Source organism: Spea bombifrons, chromosome 2, assembly GCF_027358695.1.
Source record: "Spea bombifrons isolate aSpeBom1 chromosome 2, aSpeBom1.2.pri, whole genome shotgun sequence".
NCBI classification, from domain to species: Eukaryota; Metazoa; Chordata; class Amphibia; order Anura; family Pelobatidae; genus Spea; species Spea bombifrons.
This window is the reverse complement of record NC_071088.1, coordinates 115,709,833-115,734,954: the sequence shown is the minus strand read 5'-3', so window position 1 is coordinate 115,734,954 and position 25,122 is coordinate 115,709,833. Positions and strand designations below refer to the sequence as shown.

Here is a 25,122-nt window from a genome sequence, read left to right as displayed (position 1 = left end):
CATATATACACGCATGCTTTCACTGCTCCCTAATCCTATGTTCTTGACATCCCCCTCCCAACCACCCCCGGCCTGCAAAGTGTTAAAGGATGCTTTAAGCTATTGGCGTCAGGAAATGGAAATTGCTGTGCAGTGAAAAAAAGGAGAAACAGGAATAGTTTGCTAGCTAGGAATAACATATTCTAAGGGCTAATAAATGTGTTGACTTTCTTCTACTGTCTGTGTTTCCCATTTTTATTCATGGAGGTTTTCTAGCAGGACAGCCTAAACAGACATTTGCATGACCATAGTCTTCCCGAGGGACGAAGATCACTGTGACCGTCGTCATATTTTGGGACATCCAATTCAGATGTCTACTTAAGGCAGTTGTGATGGTAAAGTAAAGTCCCATTTAAATCCTACTGAAATGATAGTAGATAATGCATCATCTGCATAGACCATTATCACTGACTTATATCTTATATCCTATCTAATGCACGGAAGTTCAGATTTCTGAAAATGTAATTCACAAGGCGTAGGACAGAAGGTTTTTGGAAACAACTGCATCTTAATTTCTCCAAGGAGGGGAACAGCCCCCTCTAGATCTAATACCGCCCCCTTAATGAAGTGAGTTACCCGATTTAAGAGGTGGATTTGAAAGTATAGAACGTCATATCTACCACATGCACAGTTGTGGGAACATACTAAATAAAATTAAAGAAACAGAAAATAGTACACAACAGAACATAGAAAAAGATGTAAAGTTGCATAAGCTTTTAAAACCTCTAAGAGTCTCTTCATCAGATCTGAAATTTTCTACCTAAATTTAAATTCAGGGATACTATCTAGATGTGTGTTTAAAAGCAATAGACTAGTATGCAGGGTATTTCACCCCCTTTGTGTCTATTTGATTAATGTTATTTTCACCTGTAATCTAGTTAATTTGGCAGAGTCCACTATAGATAGAACTGTTTGCCAATACACACAGGCGTGTGATTCTCTTTCACTATATAGGTTATCGTTTTCTAGATTCGGCCCATCGGAAAATGTAGATATGGGCTCGGCATCATACGATAGTGTCAGGGATGACATGACCAGGCAAATGGTAAGTATATAAACATGTGCAGCATATAGCTTGTTTACCGATAGACCATAGTAACAATCCCAATATGTGCATTTTTTACAAATTAAGTGGGAAAAGCCACATTCCGTCATTGTCAAGAGAAAACGATCTGATCACAGCAAGAGCTATGTGTGGAAGTGCAAGGATCTCTATCTCCTACTAGGTTTCTGTAAAAGTGAATACGATTTATGTGGGTGGTCAGAAATAAGTCATATTATGTTACATCTAATTAGTGTGTTTAATCATCTGTTTTCTCCAGGAATTTGTTATTAACGCGTTTAGCTTTACAAGAAACACACTACTGACTGCCAGTACCTTTTTTTTTATTTTAGATGTAAATATCTCAATGAATTTTACATCTGGTTGTAAGTAATGGAAAAGAAACATCCAACGGAGCTATGTGTCAGTAATAAATATTTTAATATAAAAAAAAATACAATAGATCATAAGCAGTGGTAGCTAAAAAGGCTTTGACATTAAAACAAAGACGTCTGTTAAATTAGATAATTTGTAAAACAAGCTTAGCTAATTTACTGATCAAACATCCTACGCCATTTCGTTTCCCTGTTATTTGTGAAGCTAGTATTCGTGACACAGCATGCGGTGTAATCTTTAAAATATTTATACCTTAAGTCGTATTAAACATCCTAACGGAAGCCAGAAATTGTCTATATTGATATTTGTCTTTATTTGAGAAGATAACCACCCTGTAGCCTAGTCTGGCAAGGAAAGGCAACGCAACTATAACTATATATAACAACACAAACTATAGATTTCCCACATATGGATCTCACTAGGAAAACCGGAACTATCCCTGCTCTTCTTCTTTAAGAAACAAAAAACATACTTTAATTGGCAGCCTACTAACAATATATAAGGCCACGGTGTATATATGTGTGTGTGTGCGTTCTCCAAATTATATCTTATAATCGTCAATAAACCCATCCAAACACATAATCAATACACATTTCTACATCCCATGTAAATAGATTTTTTTCCTAATATGCATTATTAAAAGTGGTGTTAAATTACGTCTTTTATCAGATGAGCATCTGGGAGATATGCATTTCAAATAATCGAGGTATTTGACATTCAGCATGGAGAGTCAGAGCATGTAGCCTTTGTCTTATTCTTTAGCTTAATTGTTCTGATGCATCAGTGCCAATTTATACCTGTGAACAAAACAGGGCTCATTTTCTTGCATTGATGGTCAAATTGGTCCAAATCTAGTGTTGGCATAACAGTCATTATATTGTGAATATCGCATTGTACGTTATAACCTTCTGAGAACAGGTTGCAGAGCTCTCCGGTCTCTAGCGAGTGTCTCTGACGTCTAAAGGAACAGTAAGCACACTTTTTTAAAATTATACTCGATGTCCCCAATCTCACTGTATTCTTAATAGTGTTTCTGAAGTCGACGTAGATGTTGTTGCTACTGTGACCAAAGACCGAAAGCACTGGGAATATGCTGGGGCAGATTTAGATGCCTAATACTTCTAATTTATAAGGTATATTAATTGAATGCCATGATGCACCCACTGGTATTATTAAAAGGAATAATGCATTTCTTATTTCCATCTACAGCCTTATAAGCAATAAGCACTCTTGTATTCTTATTAGTATTGTACAAAGATTACTCAGCTCACTGCTGGATGTCCTTTCTGTAAAGTATACAATACCAATATAGCCGCCATCTTGGTATTTGTCGCATAGCAACGGAATTGTTAATTTTCTACTCTCGTGGCCACTGAGCTATAGCCTTTTTTTCTGCCTCTTATTCTGAATTTATTGTAGATATTCATAATAAGTTTCATTTATTCCTAAGTGAACTGTGCTGCAGGCCTTTAGAATAAAAGTGAAAATGTATTGTGCAAATGGATAATTATTCTTTTCAAATCAACATCCCTTGTAATATAGGGTCCTGAGCCAATGCTCTCTTTATACTGTTATCCTAATGACAGAACAAAAGTAAAAAGCTGTTTTTTATCAACAGCTACTCAAAAGTCAACTTTCTGGCATCACCGGCTATGCAGGTTTTCAGGATCTCCTTAAATCATCTTGAGGTAGAAGGTTGAGTGTTCTTTACAGTTTTATTTTTTGGGGTCTACAACTTCAGTTTTTCTCCTCATAGATAATAGATCATTTCCCTTGATAAAAGTGCTGTCACCAAAATGCGCGAGTCTGCTCTTATTTTACAATTACATGGTAATAGATATTCAGGGTCTGAACTTTTCTGTATTTTAGCCTTATTATTATATTTGTATAGTTTTTGAGCAGCATAATTGTTTGTATGTATTGGATATGACACAATTTTTTACATTCTGGTATGTAAATTGGATATATTACTGAATAACAAAACTCTTTTTTTATAACACGTTTTGCAAGATTTTTGTTGTGATTTTGTACTTTTCTCGGTATTCTGTTATTGTTCTTCAACCTCTTCTGTGTTTTGAATGCATTCTTCTAGCAGAAATGTGTAATACACTGGCTGTCCTTCTCTGGCGTGTTGTTCTGTCAGAGGTCAGTGATTTTACTGAATGTATCAGTAAGACTGATGTTGAGCACCTACCTCAATGATGCATCGATCTAATATCAAAACTGTTTATTGGAGGCCTTTAATTCTCTTCAGGGCACTTTGCTAGGGAGAAAATCATACTCTTCTAGATAAATGTTACAATATAGGCTGTGCACACATTATGGTTTACAAGAAACACACTATTATAAAACTGCCCATGTCTTCTCATCTTCTAACCTCACCCTTATATATGAGTGCACTTGGTTGGGATTTATTAAATTGGAAACCAAACAAAATGAAAGATCGAGACACTGCCCTAAATAAACTGCAAACAGGGTTCTAAAAAGTCTAACGAATATAGTTTGCCCCTCTAGATTTATAAATAGAAAGGTTTTGAGCAGAAGGCTGCCTGTGGTACTCAATTTTCAATATATTCTGTACTATTGGAGAACCATTTTGAATACTAAAGTATATTTGCCCATTAATTTGTCAATAATTTTCTTAGCACCACAAATGCATTACATTCTGTTTACTATCCAAAGCAGAGATTTCTTATATAGGTGTCAGATCTACTTTAAAATAGTGAATCTGGAGGTTGAATAGCCCACTTTTTACTTGTATAGGAAAATTAGTGTAACATTTAATAATAAGAGGCAGCCATGTATAGGGTTATATTAAACACAACAGATCCTCTTCTAGAGTATAATGATCTACTGTGATGATAACTGATAGGTATACCAAGGGACTATCCAGGGTAGGATAGTCAGGATTAGCTTTGTGATATGGTGGGGCTGTGGGGATAGTAATTTGGTATTTATATGAATTGTCTTACGTGAGTATTATACAAGTGATGCTTTCCCCTTTAAATGTGTATGTCAAAGAGACTCCGAATAGCGAATGTCTGTAATTCTAGATGGCAGTAAATGTTGCCGCTGCCTGTCCCGTCTGCTAATTGACTAGTAAAATGTCTTTTGTACAAAACATTGAATGAGAATATAGAATTCTGAAATGTCTAAGGCATCCATTGTGACATACCCTAATCATAAAATGCTAGACTTTAGTTTCAAGAAGCTCGTTCCATTTGTTGATAATAGAGACCAGTAGGGTCACAAAGAAGAGAAGTCAGAAGCCTTTCCATAGATGTGCTAGAGGAATTTACCATATGTTATGTACATATTCTGCATTCCAGTTATACTTGTTTCCTAAATCTAGGACATTCCTCACCCCCTTCTCAGTGCCGTTTTATAGCCCTGTCACAGTATAGTAGTGAAGTTACGAGCAGCTAATCCCTTGATAGGGTCCATAAGGCCCCCATTGATGGTTACCTTCTACTTATATGGTGCATCATTGAAATGCCATATGGGCCATTAGTGAGAAACATTGGAATGTGCAACTACAAATTTCAGAGCATGACTAAGAAAACAAAAGATCAATGGCTATTTCACACAACATTTTATGCACCTAGACACTATATAAATGCTTCAATTATTCAACTTTGAATGGAAGAACAAAATGTTAAACAATTATTCGATCTATAGTAAGAAATGTAAAGTTAAATGGGTCAAAAAGGAACTTGTCTAAGTTCAAACATCCTACTCCATTTAGTCAAGAAGAAGCCAAAGCAAAAAAAAGCTCAAGGAAAGGTTTGGAGAGTAACACGGAATCTTTGTAACCTGATAGAGGAACATTTCTAGCTTTGGTCACTGGTAGGAAAGTTGGGATAAGACAGTTTTGTGGCCTTTACTATACACAAGTTCTGTGCCCATTTCATATTAAATCCCATTTTACAGAACTGTGGGATATACTGTGTTTTATAAGTTAATAAATGATTATGCTTTAAAATGTGTGTCTCATATAGCCCCATCAATGAAAAACACATATTAACGAGGCTTGTAAATCCTCTAATATACGTTAGGGACGGACTAAAGTACTTAGCTTCAGGTGAAGTGCTTAACCTGTTTTTGTGCCACTTTTTAGCCGATTTCATCTCCTACGAGCCTAGTAGCCGAGATAGGGGTTCTGCAGAATCCCTTCATGCATTTACAATTATAGGGAAAAGGGGGGACACCTGGATTAAAGTTTAAATGATGGCTGGAGTTTTCATTTGATAAATCTATGTTGTCAGATTAAATGTTCCTTTTAAGTAAATGATTGAAATTTCACAGACTTTAGTTTTACTGCTGTAGGAAAATACTACTCAAAGACGATGTCCATACGAACAGTTACATGCTGTGCTGGGCAGTAACTTCACCAATATGTAAAACATTACACCACATCTTTCCACTGTAGACATATTTGTATTTTGTGTAGTGTTTCATCTATCATACGAAACAAACCGTATCTATCCTGATAAACTGTGAAATTAATTTTACGGTCATGTACAGGTCTCAATAAGTCTAAAAAAACAGGAGATTTATTAGGTTTATAAAGCAAGATGGTAAAAAATTTGAAAATTAAATGGAATAATTAGAATTCTTGTCTGTAGAATAAAATGCTCATTCTAATAAATTAGTCTCAATATATGAGTAATCTGTTGTTTACCGTTTATACATTGATTCATATATGTAGTAATGTTTATTAATGTGTGTTTAAACATGTTTAGTTTGTTTTTGGATGGAACAAAGACTTGCAATGGATAGTCCTCCAGTTTGGTGATCTTTGTAGCCATTAGAGCTTTTCAAAATTTTTCCAAAATGAGCATTGAGAAACTACTTAAGAAAAGAAGAAAATATTTCTGGAGACTTTCCATGTATAGTGAGGTATTTGATGAAAGCTGTTTCGCTTTTTTTTTTTTGGCTATCTTAGTAAAGATTGAGTGATGAGAGGGAAAAAACGTCAGGACAATAAATTGATTATACTAGTTTTGACACCTTTTGCTACAGATGTCAGCTTCCCTGAGATAAATGGTTAAAACAAATATCTCTACAATTACAGACATAAAAAAACAATTTATATACAAGTAAGTTTGAGGATTATTACCATGTTCACCCTTGTAAAGATGTATGTTACTTGGAAATAATGACATTTCTATTATTATATACATCTGTACAAACATGTTATCTTATGGGTGTGAATGCGTTTCAGAAAAACCTATATGCATTTAAGGCCACCCCAATAATAGGTCACACCTTTTACATTTAAATCCCTTTATAATTATAAATCAGAACAGGCAGGCACTTTAATGTTCTCATTATAAGACACAGTGGTTTTGTGAACAATAATGTGGGAGAAATTGAGCCTTACGGTCCTGCCAATACCGTATTAAAGTATAATGACAGAACAAATGAAGCCTGTAAGCAAACATTGAAGTAGATTGTTGATTACAAATGTTTTCCTGGGATTTCTCTCTCTTTTTGTCATCTTGAAACAATCACTACAAACCTCTCGATATGGTTGCAGACCAGTTTCACACTATACTACTGATCTGAAGGTATATAACATTGATAGGTGTCTCCTCAGTAGTGAGCCCTCCTTGGAGAAGGGACGTTAGATACCCCGTCAGAGTGAACAGATGGAGAATGCTCAGCTGTCTCCAAATGGCCCTGATGCATATTTATTTCCTCCGAGTTGCGCTGTGGCTTCAGAAACTGCACAGATGGGGAACGGCCTGTTGGTCAGTCTCTATTTCCTAGTGATGTCCAGCTGCTCTGTATTTGATATATTGGTGAACAGAGTGGACATACACAGAATTTAGTTTAGTGTCCTGCTTTGGGAATAGAGGGCTCTAATAGTGGCTTGCTTTGGGAATAGAGATCTTTAATGGGGGATGGTTAGACTTTTTTTCCTCCATCTTTCTAAGCATTTGTACATTAACTAAGCTTTGATTTATCAATCATGCTCATTTATCAACATGACTTTTGCCTTTTGTTTTTTTCTTGTGGAAGGGCATGGAAGTCCCAAGAGTGATGACCATATCTAGCCGTCACTGTGTGCTATATAACATTAAATACGGTATTTTCTTCAATTAACACACATGTGAATATTGTAAATACAGAAAGTCATTCAACTAAATTATACTGTCAATGTTCTGTGTGCAAATTATTAGATCTTAATATTAGTTCCTTTTTACAATTAGCTTTTTCAGCTTATTACAGTAATCGGGTGGGTCATGTGGCATTTAGACTAGGACTAAATGGTATGTAGGCTCAGGGCTGGCTTATCTTTATAACAGTTATAGTTCCAAAACCTGTTGGGGAGTGATGTGTTAACCTATTATATCCTAGAACCTTGAGTTTGGTAATAGTGATAGAAGCTTAAAATTTTCCAGGCAAGCCTTACAACTTGTTTCTATACAACCAAGGACTATTTTCTGTCACATTGTTACATTACCTGCCTCGTGCGCTACTAATTCTATAATTTAATCATGAATAAAATAACATTAAAAACCCACATGCTTATGTAGCGATGCATGTAGACTCTCAACGCTCTCTCTCCCATCTGTGTGTATGTTGCTTGTCTTGAGGCCACTGTCTCAATTAATACTTAATCATCAGTTCACTTGAAAGTGTATTTTGGCCATGAAGTGATGAGATAAACTGTGCTATGTTTTGCCCCATTTCCAAGAGTGATAAGATAATTTCACAGTGTTAAAACAGTCCGAGAGACCCTAAAAGGAAAAGCAGATGACCCTGAGAGTGAGGCAGAATTAGCCCATTCAACAGGTCTGCAGGTGTCGGTGAGTTATAGCATTTTGTTTAAATGAATGCACAAGACATTTGATACAGTAAAATGTAGCGCACTCGGTCCAGGCAATGACATATTTTCAAGCCTTATTTCTAAGGAAAAGGTTATTGATTCCATCACTAGTATAATTTGTTTTGTACGTCGGCATATTGATCCTGAAGCGATATGAATACAAAAAAATGATTACGCCCCATTGATGCCCTAAATTTGTATCCAGCTATCTTTTGGTTTTCAGAATTTGCAAAGTATGGGGAGGCAATGACTGGACCTCATCTTCTCAAAACATATAACTACGAGTGCTCTTCAAACATCAGATCTCCATAAGATGACATATGAGACCCAAGAGGCAACAAGAGCCTAGGAAACAGAGTAAAATATTGTTCTGCATCACAAAACTTTGAAGATGCTCTTTTTCTTGTATGTAACCTAGAAGAAAAGTAGTAATTGACCATATTACCGTTTATTAAAACTCAACATTTGCTGTACAATGGAAATTAAAACCAATGACAAAACCCATTAAAGGTACACGCCAGCCCTCATATAAACATTAATGCTTATAACGGCTGAACATTACCACATGATTATTGTTTACATCAGAATCCTCTCTATACATGGTTCCTCGCCCTGCAACTCCCTTACTTACATATTTGGCTGAACGCATCTTCTGCTTGCATATGTGCCAAGTACTTAGATCCAGCCAGCTATTTGAGGCAGTATACGTTCCCTTTTATTACACAATAAAAGAGCAAAAGAGTATGGCGAATGGAGGATTTTTGGAGTCCTAAACAGGCATTTCTTTTACATTCTTTTGGATTATAGGTTAAAAACATGACCTGTAAGCCATGTTGATTTTCCTTGCCCTCCCTGACGCCATTCATCGTTGTTATCCTGTTTTAAAGTGACAATGCAAAGTAACACACTTTATGCATGATTATTTTGTGGCGTGTATGGTTTAATTGAGTATGGCAGAAAAGTTCCCTTTGTTATTATACTTCTCTTCCGTATTAACCTGCCGACTAGTAACGTAACAGCTAAACACAAGGTTTTTACATTGAGTGGGAATTTAGCCAGTGGGTAAATATCTTTTAAGACCTGTTTGTCTTGACAGTTGAGTGAATCTCCGAGGAAAATTCCCACAAGATATAATTAGAAATGAAAGTGTTTGGTCTTTTTTAGTCTACAATGAAGTGATTTTGTTTTCACGTGTTCTGGATTTTTAAAAATGGCTGCATCATTCATTTTACTGATGTCCTGTTAGTTCAAAAATCCAATGCAACGGTGACCTTGTAAATACATCAATTATGCTGAGAATTTTTACATGAAAATGATCACGTTAAATTATATGTGTGTCTTTTTTTCATCGCGGTGTAGTATGGCTCAAACATGGGTGCTAACGACAGCCAGCAATGTTGAAGCTAAACATGGAGCAGTCGTTGTTGATGATGTAGCAATCATTCTTTGATGGATCTGAGCTTGCACACCAGTTCCTTGGCTTATGAGGGTGTCATTGTCTGCGGGATATGTTTTGTGGTCCCTGAAGTTTAATTCTTTTCACAGCTGTGATTTTGTATTTCCTATCACTACGGCGGCTTCCTTTCATACTGTCTTTTACAAGCACATCCAGCTGCGGTGATCTCCTAACCCACGCGTCCGTGACTCTCGCTTTGCTGCAAAGACAAATTGTCAAGAAATCGGATGGCTGTGCATGACTCCACGGATGCATGCTATCAAGAAGATTAAGTATGTGGGTTAAGGATGTGATTTCCCTCTTACCCTTTCCTCCTGGGAGATAGGATTTAATCAGTCTACATTCAGAGACAGCATAAACAAGCGCTTAGCATTTCTACCTTTTAATCTTTTGACCGTGTTGTCTGGGTGTTCTATGTGTTGGAGCTTTGTAACAAGGAACATATCTGTTTTGTACAGTGGGCCCTTGTTAAAACTGTCATTCTTTAGCTTTCCAATTGACAGCCTTTTTATTTATCCTGGTCATTAGAGATGAGAGCACACGCCTAGCAAAGCATGTGACATTTCTGACATGTAGGCACGCTCACCTGTTCTTAACTACATCTGAGACGTAAGCTCTGTCCTGCGCATTCGTATATTTTTGAGTCGGTATACGTCAGCCGCCAACCATATGGATACTTACTCTGGGGCACTTGTATTAACCCTTGTGTTACAGGGTTCAGGCTTGCGTAACTTGAGTATTGGTAGACTTGAAAAAAGAAAACTGACGCAATTTTTTAGACAAGCGGAACAGCATACTCTTAGGAAAGCTTAAAAGTAGTTAAATCATGCGTACTTGTTATATTCAAGAAACATGTATATCTGTTTTTGTCTGATCCACCCGTTATTAAGTGAACACATGTGTAATTTCCAGGCCTAATAATGGAAGCTTGAACTGTTTATTTACAATTTCACATGATGAGTGTTAAGGAGGATGTTTATGATAAAGACGGTAGTCTGGAAACACAACTTTTTGACAGAGGAATGCCCTGTCGTTCTCTAGTCTATCTTGAAATATTTCAGACCATGCTTCTGATCTTCTTTAACAAATTGCTTGTGTACTTAAATGTGCCAAATATTGGCTGCTGGTGAATTAAATATATATATGTATTGAAATAAATAAATACAAACCGTATTGCTAGTTAAAAGCGTGTATTACCAGATGTTTTACACATTTGTGGAGTTTTTGATTTTGACAGTCTACAGTCCCCTTTAAAGTCCATTAGGAGATATTTTCCCACAAATGAAGCACTGTAGATGATGAATGAGCGATCCATAAAGGATCTGTATTCTAACCCAACTTCCACTCATAAAATGCCTTTGAAGGCCACTCATTATTCCACCATCTCAGTCCACGGTTCATGATTGTTTGACTGGTTATTCTTTATCTGCTATTTTTACTGTGTACTACTATCCACTCAAAAAAAAAGTGTTCAGGAACGTTTGAATCCACAGCGCATCTTTGTACTCTCTGAGTATTGAGTGGACGATGTAGAGCCCTCCTTAGTCTGACATGAAGATTTTAGGACAGCCTTACAATATTGGTGTCCCCCTAAGCAGTGTTTCCTCTAATTTTTAATTGGTGTGCGCGCTTAATGCTTGTACAAATGTAAATCTGAAACATTCAAGATAATTTTTGGTAAAGTATTGGTAGACTTAAAAAAAAGAAAAGGAAAACTGATTATTATCATTATTCAGAGAAGCAGAACAGCATACACTTCTGAAAGCTTAAAAGTAGTTATGCGGACTTGTTATATAATAGAAACATGTATATCATCATCACTCCATATTGCATCACAATCATTCCCCTCCATCTTCATGCCCCCTAACATAACTTCTCATCATCTCCATACCCAACCAGCATTTTTCCCATTATCTTCATACCCTTCCCTTAGCATATTAATAAAAAACATATTCATATACGTAAGTAACCTTTTGTGAGCACATTTCCGTTGGGCCCTGGTTGCAAAACGTGTGTGTGTGCACGCGCACACGTGTACAGCTTAGAGGAGCCATTGCAACCTATGCTATAGTTGGCGTCTGGTTACCCTATCTTGATGTAATATTGAGATCAGTCCAAGCAAATTGAAATTTAGATGCCGTATGGGTACCACTCTCTAGTATATGCTTAGTATAATTATAATTCTGATGTGTATTCGGTGCTGATTAATTAGGTAGTCACTGATGTATTTTCCTTTAGCTAATTAGGGTTTTTGTTTTAAGATTTTTTTAATTAAACCTATATCAGGGTGCACCAGCAAATTTATGCGAGTAAATCAGAAATACGACTAAATCTTTCATTTCACAATCCTTTCTATCCTCAGTAGCAAACACACTTTGGCCAAAGGGGGCAATTGGATGAACATAACTCTGCGCTGTTTGTTTAACCTTATTACTTTGGCAATGTCTCCATCCAGTAATCCCATTTTACAATTGGTATTGTAGTTGTGAAATGGCTACCCCAGTATCACACCAAGAAAAAAAAAGCTTTTTTTATAGGTGCAGCTGCTGTCCGCTGTGGGATGAAGAAGCCTGCCGTATGATGTCAATTCTTTAACAGTATTCAGCAAATATTTGTGCTTTTAATTTTTCACTTGCATACTGCGCACGCTTACCCCCCCCCATAAACCGTTGATCTTTTGAAAACCTCATGTTGTGTTAAGTGAAAAAAAAAATCTTCAACAAAAGATCAGTTTGGGACGCTGCTGAATAGATTAACAAGATTTCCATAATTAGGGGCTAAAACGAACAATGAGATCCTCCCCTCCCCACCTTCCATTGCTCCTTTGTCTCCAACAGTATATAATGGGCAGGCAATGAGGGTGGGAATTTGCCGAACCATTTGGTCGCTGGACAGTCCTTTTCTCACACAGTCAGGTCAAGAACTGAAACATCTGTCCTATTTCTGGAGCTTTGATAACTCTCTCCCACCTGTTCTTCTACTTATTTTGTATATGCAATGGTTACTATTTCGTATTCCTTCCCTTTTTTGTTACTCAAGTTATGTGATGTTTGATATTATAGTTTACGGTAGAGTATGCAGAGTAAAGTGTGCAGTACATGTTCCAATTTTGGGTGCGGTATCTAACGTATGCCTACTTCTTTTGCCTACTTTCAGGTGTACATTGCTGACAGTGGGGTAATTATGACGTAAAGATTTTGGGCCCCTGCCATTTTTTTTTTGCTCTATCCATCGCCCTCTCCTTGGTAGGTGTTCCTACCACTTGGGAGGGCAAAACCACACATGCACATGTTTTGAGCTGATGGCAACCATGCATGAAGGAGATTAAACATAATGCAGGCAATACCCCAGAGCCTGGGACTGCCTCGGGCAATCCAAAATACACAGCCTTAAGTAACTGATTTGGTATCTTTACTTAACAAACAGTGTTCTACAATATTATGAACTTTTTATCCAAAGATGGGTGTCTTCCCGAACTAGGGTTATGAATGCAGTCCCTTTTTGTGCATGCGTGGTGGGCAGGAGTTCGTAGTGCGCTGTGACCATGTTGTACTGTATTACTTGGCTTGCCATCTGCCTTGCCTCCAATGGATGTTTCTACAAGTACTGACCCCACTCACTGGTGATTCTTCTTACAGCTATCTTTAGCTTGATTTTAGTTTTGAGGTTGGGCATAATGTCCTCAGCTTCTGTTTCCAAGCATCTTACCCGATCATGGGTGTTTCATTCACAGGCCACAAATTGGGAAAAAAATGGGAAAGTATTATTAATAGCAGAGAATTTATGAATTTATGAGCTGTATGATGTGTTTATTCAGCTTCTTTTCACATCTTACCAAATCCTACCCCTTTTCACATTAAAAACCAGACCAATTCTAATAATATATAAAACAATGCAGGTATTTTAGCTAGTAATATTTTATTTGTAGTGTTATCTAAGGTAACATGTGTTGTTCACAAAAAACTTTAGCTACAGTTGTTCTTCACGAAGATGAAATACGTTATTAAAGGGGGCAGATTTAAACACGTAGAATTAATTAAGAATAGTGTCTATTTATAATTTATTTCCCTTTGTAGAAAGGTGCTCTGTGAAGCCGACTAAATGTAGCATTGCAAACATCATTACTAAGACCCACACCCTTCCCAGAAATAATCAAAATTAGCTTATTCATACTTTTTCCAGGAAAGCTTATCTGTCATTTGTGACATAAAAGGAGGTTTAAAAATCTTCTTTTGATGTTTGCTCTACTTGCACAGCCCCTACACCTTTATTTTTGCTGTTTTCTGTTGGAATAATTCTTAATTCCTTGTTTGTTCAGGACCCTCCTCGCCTTTTCCTTCAGTAAGTCTACATTGTCCTATGTGCCCATTGCACAGCACTGCAGAATATCGTGGTCCTACATGAATCATCTATACGTTTTAAAATCCTGTGTAGGGGGCACAATCAACTCTACTTTAATAACTATATATATATATATATATAGCAATACAAATCGCTACTGAATTAAAACAATTGAAGATCATTCAGTCACTTTTTTATACTTGTACACCACTCTTCTGCAGGGTCTCAGTAGCCCCTTGTCATGATTGTTAGATTCCATATATTTATTTTTATTCCGCCTCCAGTATATATGGGTAATGCACTTACACCATTTAATGGACGATGGCACAAAGGCTTACTATACATTGATATGATGAATGGAAATCCATTGGAGTTGAAGTGCAGGAGCAGTTTGGGCTAGTATGGGCTTTTTAAAGTTTTTTTTTTGTAGAAAGGGTATTATTATTTGGTGCTTTAAAAAATGACCTTGATTAAATATAGAATACAGTGAGATGTGAGGAAAAAAAAGACGGTTCTTGTTTGAGAAGCGTTGTTAGAAGTTAGAAATACAGCAAAATGATCCCCAATAATTGCTAAGGTCCATCTGTCTATCAAGCTACCTGTCTATAGTGTGGATGTAATTATAGTCCCCTATCCCTCTAAGGATAAATTTAGTGTCCATTTTCTAAAGTATCCCCAGAACCCAGAATCCTTGGTACATTGGCTCTTGATCTAGCTTAGCTGGCTTTTTAAGAGCTCCTTTCATCTTTGAATGATGATGTCATTTGTGAACTGTGAAAAGTTTTCAGAAAATTGCACAAAAAAGCCTGGCAAAAAAAAAGATTAAAGGTGAATGGATGAGCTAAACAAAAACCTTGTAATTCTAGCAGGCAGCCAACAGAAAATTGTGTGAAATATGTTGTCTAGGGTGGTCCTTGCGTAAGAGATACCAGTGCCCATGATTGCATATCCATGTCAAATCAATACAACACAACGTTTACTAGGGAAGCACTAAAACTAATGTAATCTGTCATAGGTGGTGGTTTTGCTGAACCAAACAGCAGAGGACTGGTCTCTATAATTACATTTTCTGCAAGTATATTTGTTAACCGTCAAAAATATTAGAAGTTCTCCCTTGCCTATATTAGAATCTACAAGTTAAGATTGAGATGTCTGTTTAAAGATCCCAGAAGGTCTTACTATTGCTCCTAATGATAATATCAAGCCATAGTGAACCCATGACATTGAAAGTCAGAGGTCGTTCAGAATGAATTTGTTTACGTAAAGTTTCGGAGAGAAACTTCTTCATAAACCTTTGATGATGACGTTGGATCTAATTTTGATTTTAAGGTCTAGGGAACTTGGCTTGCATGCATTAGTTGAACCGGTAACAGAGTGACTTGTTTTGAGCAATAGTGCATAGAAATCGGGGTATTGGTGTTTCTCGTGTATAGTTTGGTATAGTCCTTTGTATTATTATTATTTGTATTAATATTTATTGTTTTATATAGCGTCATCATATTCCACAGTACTGTACAACTGGGTAAAGAGGACATATCAAGTAATATATAACGAATCTTACAGGGACCTGAAGATCTGTAATAAACCGGGGCTCCGATATCTCATTCTGTGTTATGTTTTTCTATAGAAAACACAAGCAACAGCTAATCGGGGGTTTTACAATAAGCCAACATATAAATGACTTGCGTTGAATTCTTGTTTTTCTCTTACACAGCTCCGGGAATTTTTTGGCAGTTCTCTCTAAAAAGATTTAACTCTGCCTTAAAGCATCAAGTAGAACTTCAGTGGACAAAACCTGCCCTCATTTTCATGAAAAAAGACCTATTCGGAAGAAACTCTTTGCCATCACTAATAACCGTTTACCTATCTGTGGCACTTCTGATAATGGCGTGTAAGCACTGGGCATGTCGGATAAAGCTGCACATAGACGCTGTTTAAATCCTCTTGTGTAGGTTTGATATACAAAATAGAAGCGGTGATGCTGTATAAGTCAATTAAAGCATTAGGTAATCTAATTGTGCCACAGCCACAAAGTAGCTTAAAAGCTGCTATGCAATTGAATAGTCCGCTGGATGTTCCCAGCCCCCACCTCCAATCTGACTATCCCCCATGGTCTTTATGAAAGAGGGGAAAAGACACAGAAGGACAACAATAGTTCCAGTGGGGCCAGCTCATGCAGATGTTGGGAGAGTTGTTAGCTACAGCCTATAGCCACAGGGCAAGGAATACTTTGTGCGTAAAAATCGGGCTGTATGGATGTAATATAATCAACAAAGCCGTGGTGAAGGGGGGAAGGTTTTTTAGCGTCCACTGAAATTTGGAATTTGTTTTGCCCTCAGCAAGTTTTTCAATCTTGTCTCTGTTCATTAGTTAAGGGGGGGGAATGATCAGTGGAGAAATTGTGCAATTAAAGTTACTTATCCCGCAGACATTGATGTGTGATTAACATTCCTGCACGCCGCTGTGATTACTTTCTTTGTTCAAAACCTAGAGGAGGGAAGCACTCAAAAAAAAGAAACAAAAATTAAAAATAAGGGCAGGTTTTCCTTGCTAATTAAAATAAAATAAAGTATTTGAATGGTAACGGAACACACAGATCCATACAGAAGTACCGAATGAGCACTACATTCTTTAAGTACAAATAAGATGTTGAGTATCAATTATATCTGTCTGTACATCCACGTATGGATTAACCTTTTCTGTGCCAGGTGATGAACATGCACTTCTGGTGCTTGGTGGGTTAACTTACGGGATGCCAGAACATCATTAATAATGTTTCTAAAGATTGTATGATTACATTCTCCATGGGTCAGAGCTTCACTACCTTAATTTTAGGAGATAGATAAAAGTGATAGATTTACTTTACTATGCATTTATTAAACCATTCCGTAAAAAATGTAAATACTTACCAATGCATTCTGTAATTATGACATATATATAAAAAATAGGTGTCCTTCTAGCTTTGGCATGTACACCATCCCTTGCGTTGTTCTTCGATTGTGTGTTTAGCAGTCTATGCCGCCAGGCAACCAGTTTGTTTTTTAAGGTTATTGGACTCGTGGTTGAACTATTCACGTCCCAAGAATATTCGGCAGCTGCCACGCGCAGAAATACATGTTGTGTTATAGGCCGTTTAATTTTAGTTCAATCAGTGTTATGGGTATCATCACATATTTGGCTGCACTTTACTGATATGTCTGCATTCCAAGCTCTGACGTATGTACATTGACTGATATATTCTCGTCTGCTGTTGAAATTCGGGATAGGAGTCATATAGCCGACCAGGTGCTACAATGATGTCACCCACTGCCCATGGCCGTGTTACGTTCTCCCCTACATAATGCTTCATTCACGCTGTGCTTATAACGTATATAATCTTCAAATAGTAAGATCTCAAAAGCCTGGTCCTCCCCTAATATTTATGTCACGTAATATTTTTGTTGACCTCATTCTGTTGTGTTTAGATATATTGTCTTAGGCTTGGTCAATTTTGCTTGAAAAATAATCTTTTTTAGCTTTGCCTTTCATTTAAGGTTATTCTCCAGCAGCCGTAACTTGCAGCATGCGCAATTTAATGACTGCTTTTACAAATGTAATTACAAAACTGTAAATGTGCAATACTTAACTAAAATAAAACTGTGTTGGTATTATAGTGTAATCATTTTAAAATTATTTGTATGTAACATCATTAACAGATCTTTAATACTTGGAGTAGGACACATTACGCAGTTATTTTATGCCAAATTAAATGTTCTCCTTGATGTGTATTGACGTGGATATGGAACATGCATTAATATATGAAATGCTGTGATTTGTATTAAATATACATATATGCATCTCTTCTCTCCTCTAGATCTGCGGTTTGCAGCTGACGCCAAAGTATTTGTGATTTAGAATCTGATCGTTTACTTCAGGAAATGCACTTCAATCAGATAAATAAATATTGATTTCATGGGTAAGCATATTTTTCTATACCATTAAGACATGTTAATTATGCATTTGCAAGGATGCAGTTTTGGCAGTTCTTAACTTATTATTAGACACAAGTATAGAACTGGTTAAAAGTTGTTTTTTTTTAACTTTTTTTAAGCCTTGAAAGCTGGACTTCCCAAGGCCCGTCATAAAAAATGCAATATATCATAACATACTTTTATTGCAGCTCTGAGCTCCGTAGTTCTGTTGAAATATCCCAGTAGATGGCTACTCCAGTAGTGAGGAGGGCAGGCAGCCATGTATTGTTAGGCCTCTCTATCCCCGGCCTTATACAAGAATATTTTTCCTGAGTGTGTGCTCTGTGATAGAACTTACCTCACACCCTGCTTTAGTGCCAAAGAGTTTTGCGCATTCATCTTCAGGGGCAAGAAGAACCATCAGATTATCACATTGTAGCAGCCATTAAATCACACATTTCTACAGAAATTGGTTGTGGAACAGTATCGACGCAGGTCTTTATCTTTCAAGGTAGCCATATTCGTTGGCCCAGGAGAAATAAAAGATATGTTCCATCTATACATTAAGACTGTTAAATAGGGCCTAGCTAACCCTGTTGACACCTCTACAAATTTACTATGATAAGCTTTTTATCACATGGTGAGATTAGAACCTTTTCACACTTCGTTAGGCATAAGAAATAAATGAACAACCGCAATCAGCAATGGCTTCCAACTCTAGTGAATATAGCACATCAAATATATTATTATTTATTTTGCTTCATTTACATTTTAGCTTCTTCTTTGCCGCAGCCTTCTTTGTAGTTCTGAATACTAGGTACCCCAAAACTTGTGTAAATTAGAACCAATGTAACACATTTGCAGCTAAAGGTACAGTTACACATATCATTCTTTACCACTAGTATTTATGGTCTCATATACTTATTTAATCCTGTAAAAGTTTGGCTTATTCATAATTTTTGGAAAAAATATCATTGTTTGAAAGCAAACAGTGATTAATTGTTGCCACAGAAACAGCTTAACATTGTTAAATTACATCTAATAAGGTTTATTTAGTTACTAGTGCAATTAATGGCAGAACAGCACCTTTACAAAAAGGATTTCCCTCTTGCTTTATTATTTATGGATTTATCTTGCTGATTTAACTATGCATTACACGGGGTAAAATAAGTTGCATCAGAAACTTACTGACCCTTAAAAATGTTTCACCTCACCTCAACCTTCACAGTTTGGTGAATGCACGTAAGGGAACGTGAGGACATACATTTATCTTTGTACCCCTCTTCTTCCATGATTCCTATTCACAGATAAAGAATGTATGGCTGACATTGTCCTGTTCGCTGCATGTTATGATCTTCCCTATGGGTCTTGCAAGACCCCATTAGTAGAGTAAGACTTCCATTTAAATTCGCACGGATGCATTGAAGCCATTGAGAGCCATCCCGCTGCCACTATATTGGAAGGCATTCAAAAGAGCCCAGCAGGAACCTTTTAGTGTACATGTAGTTTTAGTAACCCGGTGCTTCACAGACTGAAAGTAAATGGTGCAGTCAAACCTTTCAATGCATTTCTTCCCCTCCTATCCAAGGGTCAAAACAACTTTGTCAGGAAGAGTGTTTAAGCATAGCATAGCAAACATTGAACCAAAAGATATGTTTATTTGTGTGTATTTTGCATAGGTAGAAATAAAAATAGTTTCTAGTTAATGCACTTTTAAAATAATTAAAATATACACAATATATATGGTCTTATGAAGCCAGTTACATGTTCCCTTTAAACTATACAGATTGTGAAGGACTACTACTTAATGTAATGTTTTTTATGTTATTTTAGCTCTCTTGAAGATGCACTGGACACCAGAGCATGCCCAGCCTCTTAACCAGTGGCCAGAACAACACCTTGATGTTTCTTCGACAACTTCCTCCCCAGCCCACAAACCTGACATTTTCAATAGCAGGCAGAGATTAAACTACGCCTGGGCAAACGATGACATATCTGCACTGACTGCTTCAAACCTGTTGAAGAGATATGCAGAGAAATACTCTGGGGTCCTGGACTCACCATATGAGCGACCTACACTAAATACCTACACAGATGGAGCTTTTGGGCCAGTTAATGGACAGAAGGGTGATGTTGAGCCTTGGCAGATGTCACATGGGTCTGATAGCTCGTATGCAGTTAACGCCTTACATGATAGCCTGTCTGGCTCCAAATCAGGCAATGGGCACATTGGACTTGGCAGCCCAACTGTAGCATCTGGTAATATATCAGATCCTATTTATCCTGGTGGTACGTGTGGAGGGCCTAACCCAGGTGGTCTAGTGGGGCCCCAAGATTATACCTCAACTTATAGTGGCACCTACCTTCCGTCAGGTTACTGTAGTCAACCCACCTCAGCACTTCCACCTACGCATCCATCATCTCTGCATAGCTCAGGACTTCAGCCCACGCATGTGTCACCGGCTTTGGTTCATGGTTATAGTTCCTCGGGCACAATTTATAACTACAGTTCAAGCAGTTATCCCTCTCAGCCTACTTATGGAGGAATGCATCCAACACACCCTCCAGGATATCTGCCTTCAGGTATTGCTGCACCCACACCTCTTCCACCACATACTATGTCCTCTAAGCCCCCTGTGGTCCCTGGTTATACTTACCAAAGTTCTAGCTTAGCACCAGTTCCTGTCCCTCCTCTGAGCACAGAGTCAGGCAATTCCCTAAAAAGGAAAGCTTTTGACTTAGCAGCAGCAGAGGAAAGTGAAGGCAGGTATAGAAAATACAGCTATGAGCAACCAAAGTCTACCTCCGATTCTTCCTTTCAGATGTCTGATGGTGTTACAAATGAATGCCGGGGCAATGGATTCAGCCGTAATGGAGACACTCCACAGGTGCCCTTTAAAACTGGAAAACGCCATGCAGAAGACGAGCAAGGAGGAAAGTATAATAGCCAATCAATAAAATCTATGGTCTCGCCAACATATACTGAGGAAGGGCCCCTGAGATCAAGTGAAACATTTGGTAAGTTCACCCCCCCTATAATTAACGGTGAGCGGAGAGGTAATGAACAGGGACATGTTTTTGCACAAAGAATGCTAGTTTCAGGGATGAAGCCACCAATATTTTGTAGCCCATCTGAAGATCAGTTAAAAAGTATGGACCCTCTGATTCTGGAACTTGTTAATAATGAAGTTGTTGACTGTGGCCCTCCAGTCCAGTGGACTGATATAGCTGGCCAAGTGTCTGTGAAAGCTGTAATTGAGGAAGAATTAGTGTGGCCTATCCTAAGGCCAGGAGCGTACACAGGAGCTAACCGGCCTCCAAAGAGCATTTTACTATTTGGGCCCAAAAGTGCCGGGAAAACTTTGCTAAGTAGGTGCATTGCGACCCAGCTTGGCTCCACACTTTTGAAGCTCAGCAGCACTATGCTTCTTTCTAAGTGGAAGAACGAGAGTGAAAAGATCCTACAGACTGTATTATTCATGGCAAGCTGTCATCAGCCTGCTGTGGTGTTAATCAGCGAGATTGAACTGCTTCTCTCAGTTCACGTAACTGAGGAGAACACTCACCTGCATAATCTTAAGTCTCAGCTGCTCTCCTTTATGGATAATATAGCTACCTCTTCTGATGACAGCATCATCTTCATCGGAACCTCACAACGTCCTGATGATCTCGATGAAATTGCTCACCGTAGGTTTGCAAAAAGATTTTACATTTCTCCCCCGGATAATCTAGCTAGAAGGCAGATACTCCACCACACCTTGGCTCAGCAAAACTACTGTCTTAGCGAAAGGGAAATGGCTTTATTGGTCCAGAACACCGAGGGTTATTCAGGAAGTGAACTAATTCAACTTTGCCAACAGGCTGGGGCCACTCATCTCCATGGCATTTCTGGTCAGCTGCAGCCAACGTCCTACAAAGACTTTGAGGGGGCATTCTGTAAACTTCAGGCCAGTACCTCTCAAAAACAATTGGACTTATATGTGGAATGGAATAAAATGTACGGTTCCAGACACTGACAATGGAATGACTTTAATGGATCGCAATGATGACGCTACACTGGCATTTTTGTTATGAGTGCGTGTTAAGTCTTTGACTTAAGTGAAGACTGAGGGGAAGAAAATTATTTTATTTTCTCTTCAAAACCTAAATGTGACTAGTAGATGCCAAAGGGAAAGGCATCTATTAATATGTGTGTGTGTACATATCTGTACAGATATAACCGCTCCTTCGAATGTTACAGAAAAGAACATCTGCAACTCTTTTTTTTTTCATTTAGAAAACTGTTAAAGACATAAGTAGCTCTTCACTGTACTCAGGATAGCTTCTATTTATTGCCAAGTGTTGGCAGTGCCACTGCAGTTTGATGAACAGGAGTTCCGAGTATACCAAGCTCTCAAGGGCTTGTATCCACTAGGCGACCTCACTTACATAGAGTTTTTTTTGTCAGCCAGAAAATACAGCCCTTTCATGGCACTTTGGGAGTCCTCTTTACACTTGACATAAATTAGGTGACCAGGCTACTTTTGAGGCTCAAGAACCAACAAGTAAGAAGGGATGGAAAGACAAGTACACTGCTAGCTAGATTTTAGGAATGTTTTTTTCCTTTATTTTAAAATTGTGTAGTTTTTTTATGTTGTGTTTCCAGTGTTTCTTTCTAAATACTCAGGAAAAGTTTACCTCCAAAAGAATGTTTTCTTTTTTTTTGTTTGTTAGTTTTAAGAATGTTCTCTTGAATATCACACAAAGTAAGAGACCACAATAGTACTTGAAATTATTACAAGGAATTAATGTTGAATGTATTATCAGTGTTTTCACTCTAGGTAACAGAAACCTAAAATACAATATCTCACAAAGGTTACAACAGTTTTTTTTACATTGTTATTGTAGAGTTGGTAGAGTAATGTATTTCCAAAATGTTTTACTACCACGGTATGTTGGAACTTTCAGCAGTACCACTTTTTGGATGACCTTTTAAATATTTTTATGTTCCATGTTTTGATCGATTAAGAATGTATTTTGTTAGCTAATCCAGGCATTTACATCGAACAACACTGTTTTTTTTGGTTTGTAATATTTTTACAGTTCAGAAGTTGTTTACATCTTTAATGTATATTACTTTGTTCTTGATCTTGTATATTAATTCAGTCCCGGCAGCTACATACTTGCCAGAAAGACCTAATTACCTCCATTACAGACCCTCTTCTGCACTCATCTGTTTGGAACAACTGGTCTCCATTTAAAGCTTTTAAACACATGACAGCGGGCGATATACAATTCTAGATTTACTGCCCATATGGGAAAGTGAAATACGAACTCTTGTTGCACTGCTTGGATATACCAGTTGCTTGAGTGAATAAATCCTCGGGCCACACTGTGCAACTCTTAATTTAATATGGTTTTTGCAAACCATTAGCTTGAGAAAATAAAGTGTCAAAGAAAAAAAAAAATGCCAAAATTACCAAAGAACTATTTTATGAAGAATGTGAAATACCAAAGTGTTTATCCTTGTAGGAGTGGATTGTTCTTTGTATACCGGAGGATGTACATTGAACTCCAGATTGTAGAATGTCTCCCCATACAGTTTACGCAGAGCTCATTCCTCCGTGAGCTAAGCATCTCATCAAAATTGTTTACTAATTATGAAGACTGTTCTTCTTCTTTTTTTGTGTATGCATCGTTTTCTTGTGAAAATGTGTCCCCTTTAAACCAAAGTTTGTTCGTAGAGTAATATTTAAGAACATTGTAATAGAAAATTCTATTAGTTTTATAGTACATATTTAATCACCCGACCTCTGTGTTATACAGTTTGGAGACCTGTAATAAAAAATAACCTTTTTTTTGTTGTTCTTGTAATATTGACTGAAACCAAAGAATAGACACAGATGTTGAAACAATCGGATAGAATTTTTGCTCTTCTCACCAGTAGTCTGTATGCCGTTTTGATAAGTACATGCTATAAGGAATGGCTTTGCACTCAATTGGTTTCTCATAATGGGGAAGGTAAATATATGAATATATAAAATTGTCGAGCTGTGGCTTAAACCATACTTGGGAACTATCAAATCAAGGTAATAGTGAGGCTCTCATGAGGCTTTGAATGCTACATTACATTGCATTGTAAATGATGCCATTATTTCTCTTATCTAAATAACCATACCAGGGATTCTACAGCTAGTATCAGATATGCCGCTGCAGATTGCATATAAAGGAGTGCGGTATTCTCCAGTCTGTGGGCGTAGTTTCAGCATCTCTACTTATATCCTTACCGATTCTTTTTATTACCAATTATACCGATTCATTTATTCTCAGATTTTTCCCGAGTATGATGGTAAAAAACTAGTGTCCACCAAAGACCCAGCTTATGAGACACTGGCATTCCATTTGACTTTTTATCAATGCAGCACATACAGTGCGTGTATCTTTAAAATAAGATTGAATGGCCTGATCACCCACAGGGTTTCCTAAGTCTTAATCCATTATGAATAGCCAAAACCAGCGTGCTGTGGAGAGTGGAACGTTGTTATATACCCTATTCTAGAATAATTAAATATGTGAAAATGCTGAGTGGATATTTTACAGAAACATAAATGCTAAGTATGTGTAAATATCACTATTGATAGTGACAGTGTAACAAAATTGGACAACATACAGATTACGCAGATAAAAGAACACACAATTGTGTAGCAGTCTTGAAGCAATCCTCACGTTAGCGATGAAGTTGTTAATAACTATAAGATAAAAACCGCAAGAAATATTTTTCTCCTCCCTTTCTCCTTTTTTACTCGTTCTTTCACTCTCACATTTAATCTTCTCATACCTGTCGTCTTCAGTTTGTTGCGTCACTGGATTAGGTCTTCATAGTTACCCTGACATACATGGGATTATATGTCACCTTGTATTGGTGCCAAACTGTCTTGAGTCAACGAACCAAACTAATGTTCCTACAACACTTTGAATCCTGGGAACCCCTAACTGTTAATCATGTCACATTGATGTCCTGGAAAGGTATGTCTTCTTCTCACAGCCAAGACACAGCTGTCGTGGTTAATCATTAAGGAGAAGA

The 25,122-nt window shown here is 37.4% G+C and overlaps 1 protein-coding gene across 1 annotated transcript in view; it reads left to right on the top strand.

The window, feature by feature from the left end:
- The window catches only part of LOC128473552 (fidgetin-like), a 39,224-nt gene extending 15,292 nt beyond the window's left edge, over positions 1-23,932 (top strand). The window contains exons 2-3 of the mRNA XM_053455807.1: positions 17,963-18,064; positions 19,893-23,932. Coding sequence (XP_053311782.1) covers positions 18,061-18,064; positions 19,893-22,075 — 2,187 coding nt within the window. The 5' untranslated portion in view covers positions 17,963-18,060 and the 3' untranslated portion in view covers positions 22,076-23,932. The remainder of the gene's footprint in view (positions 1-17,962; positions 18,065-19,892) is intronic.
- Positions 23,933-25,122: the final 1,190 nt, after the last annotated feature.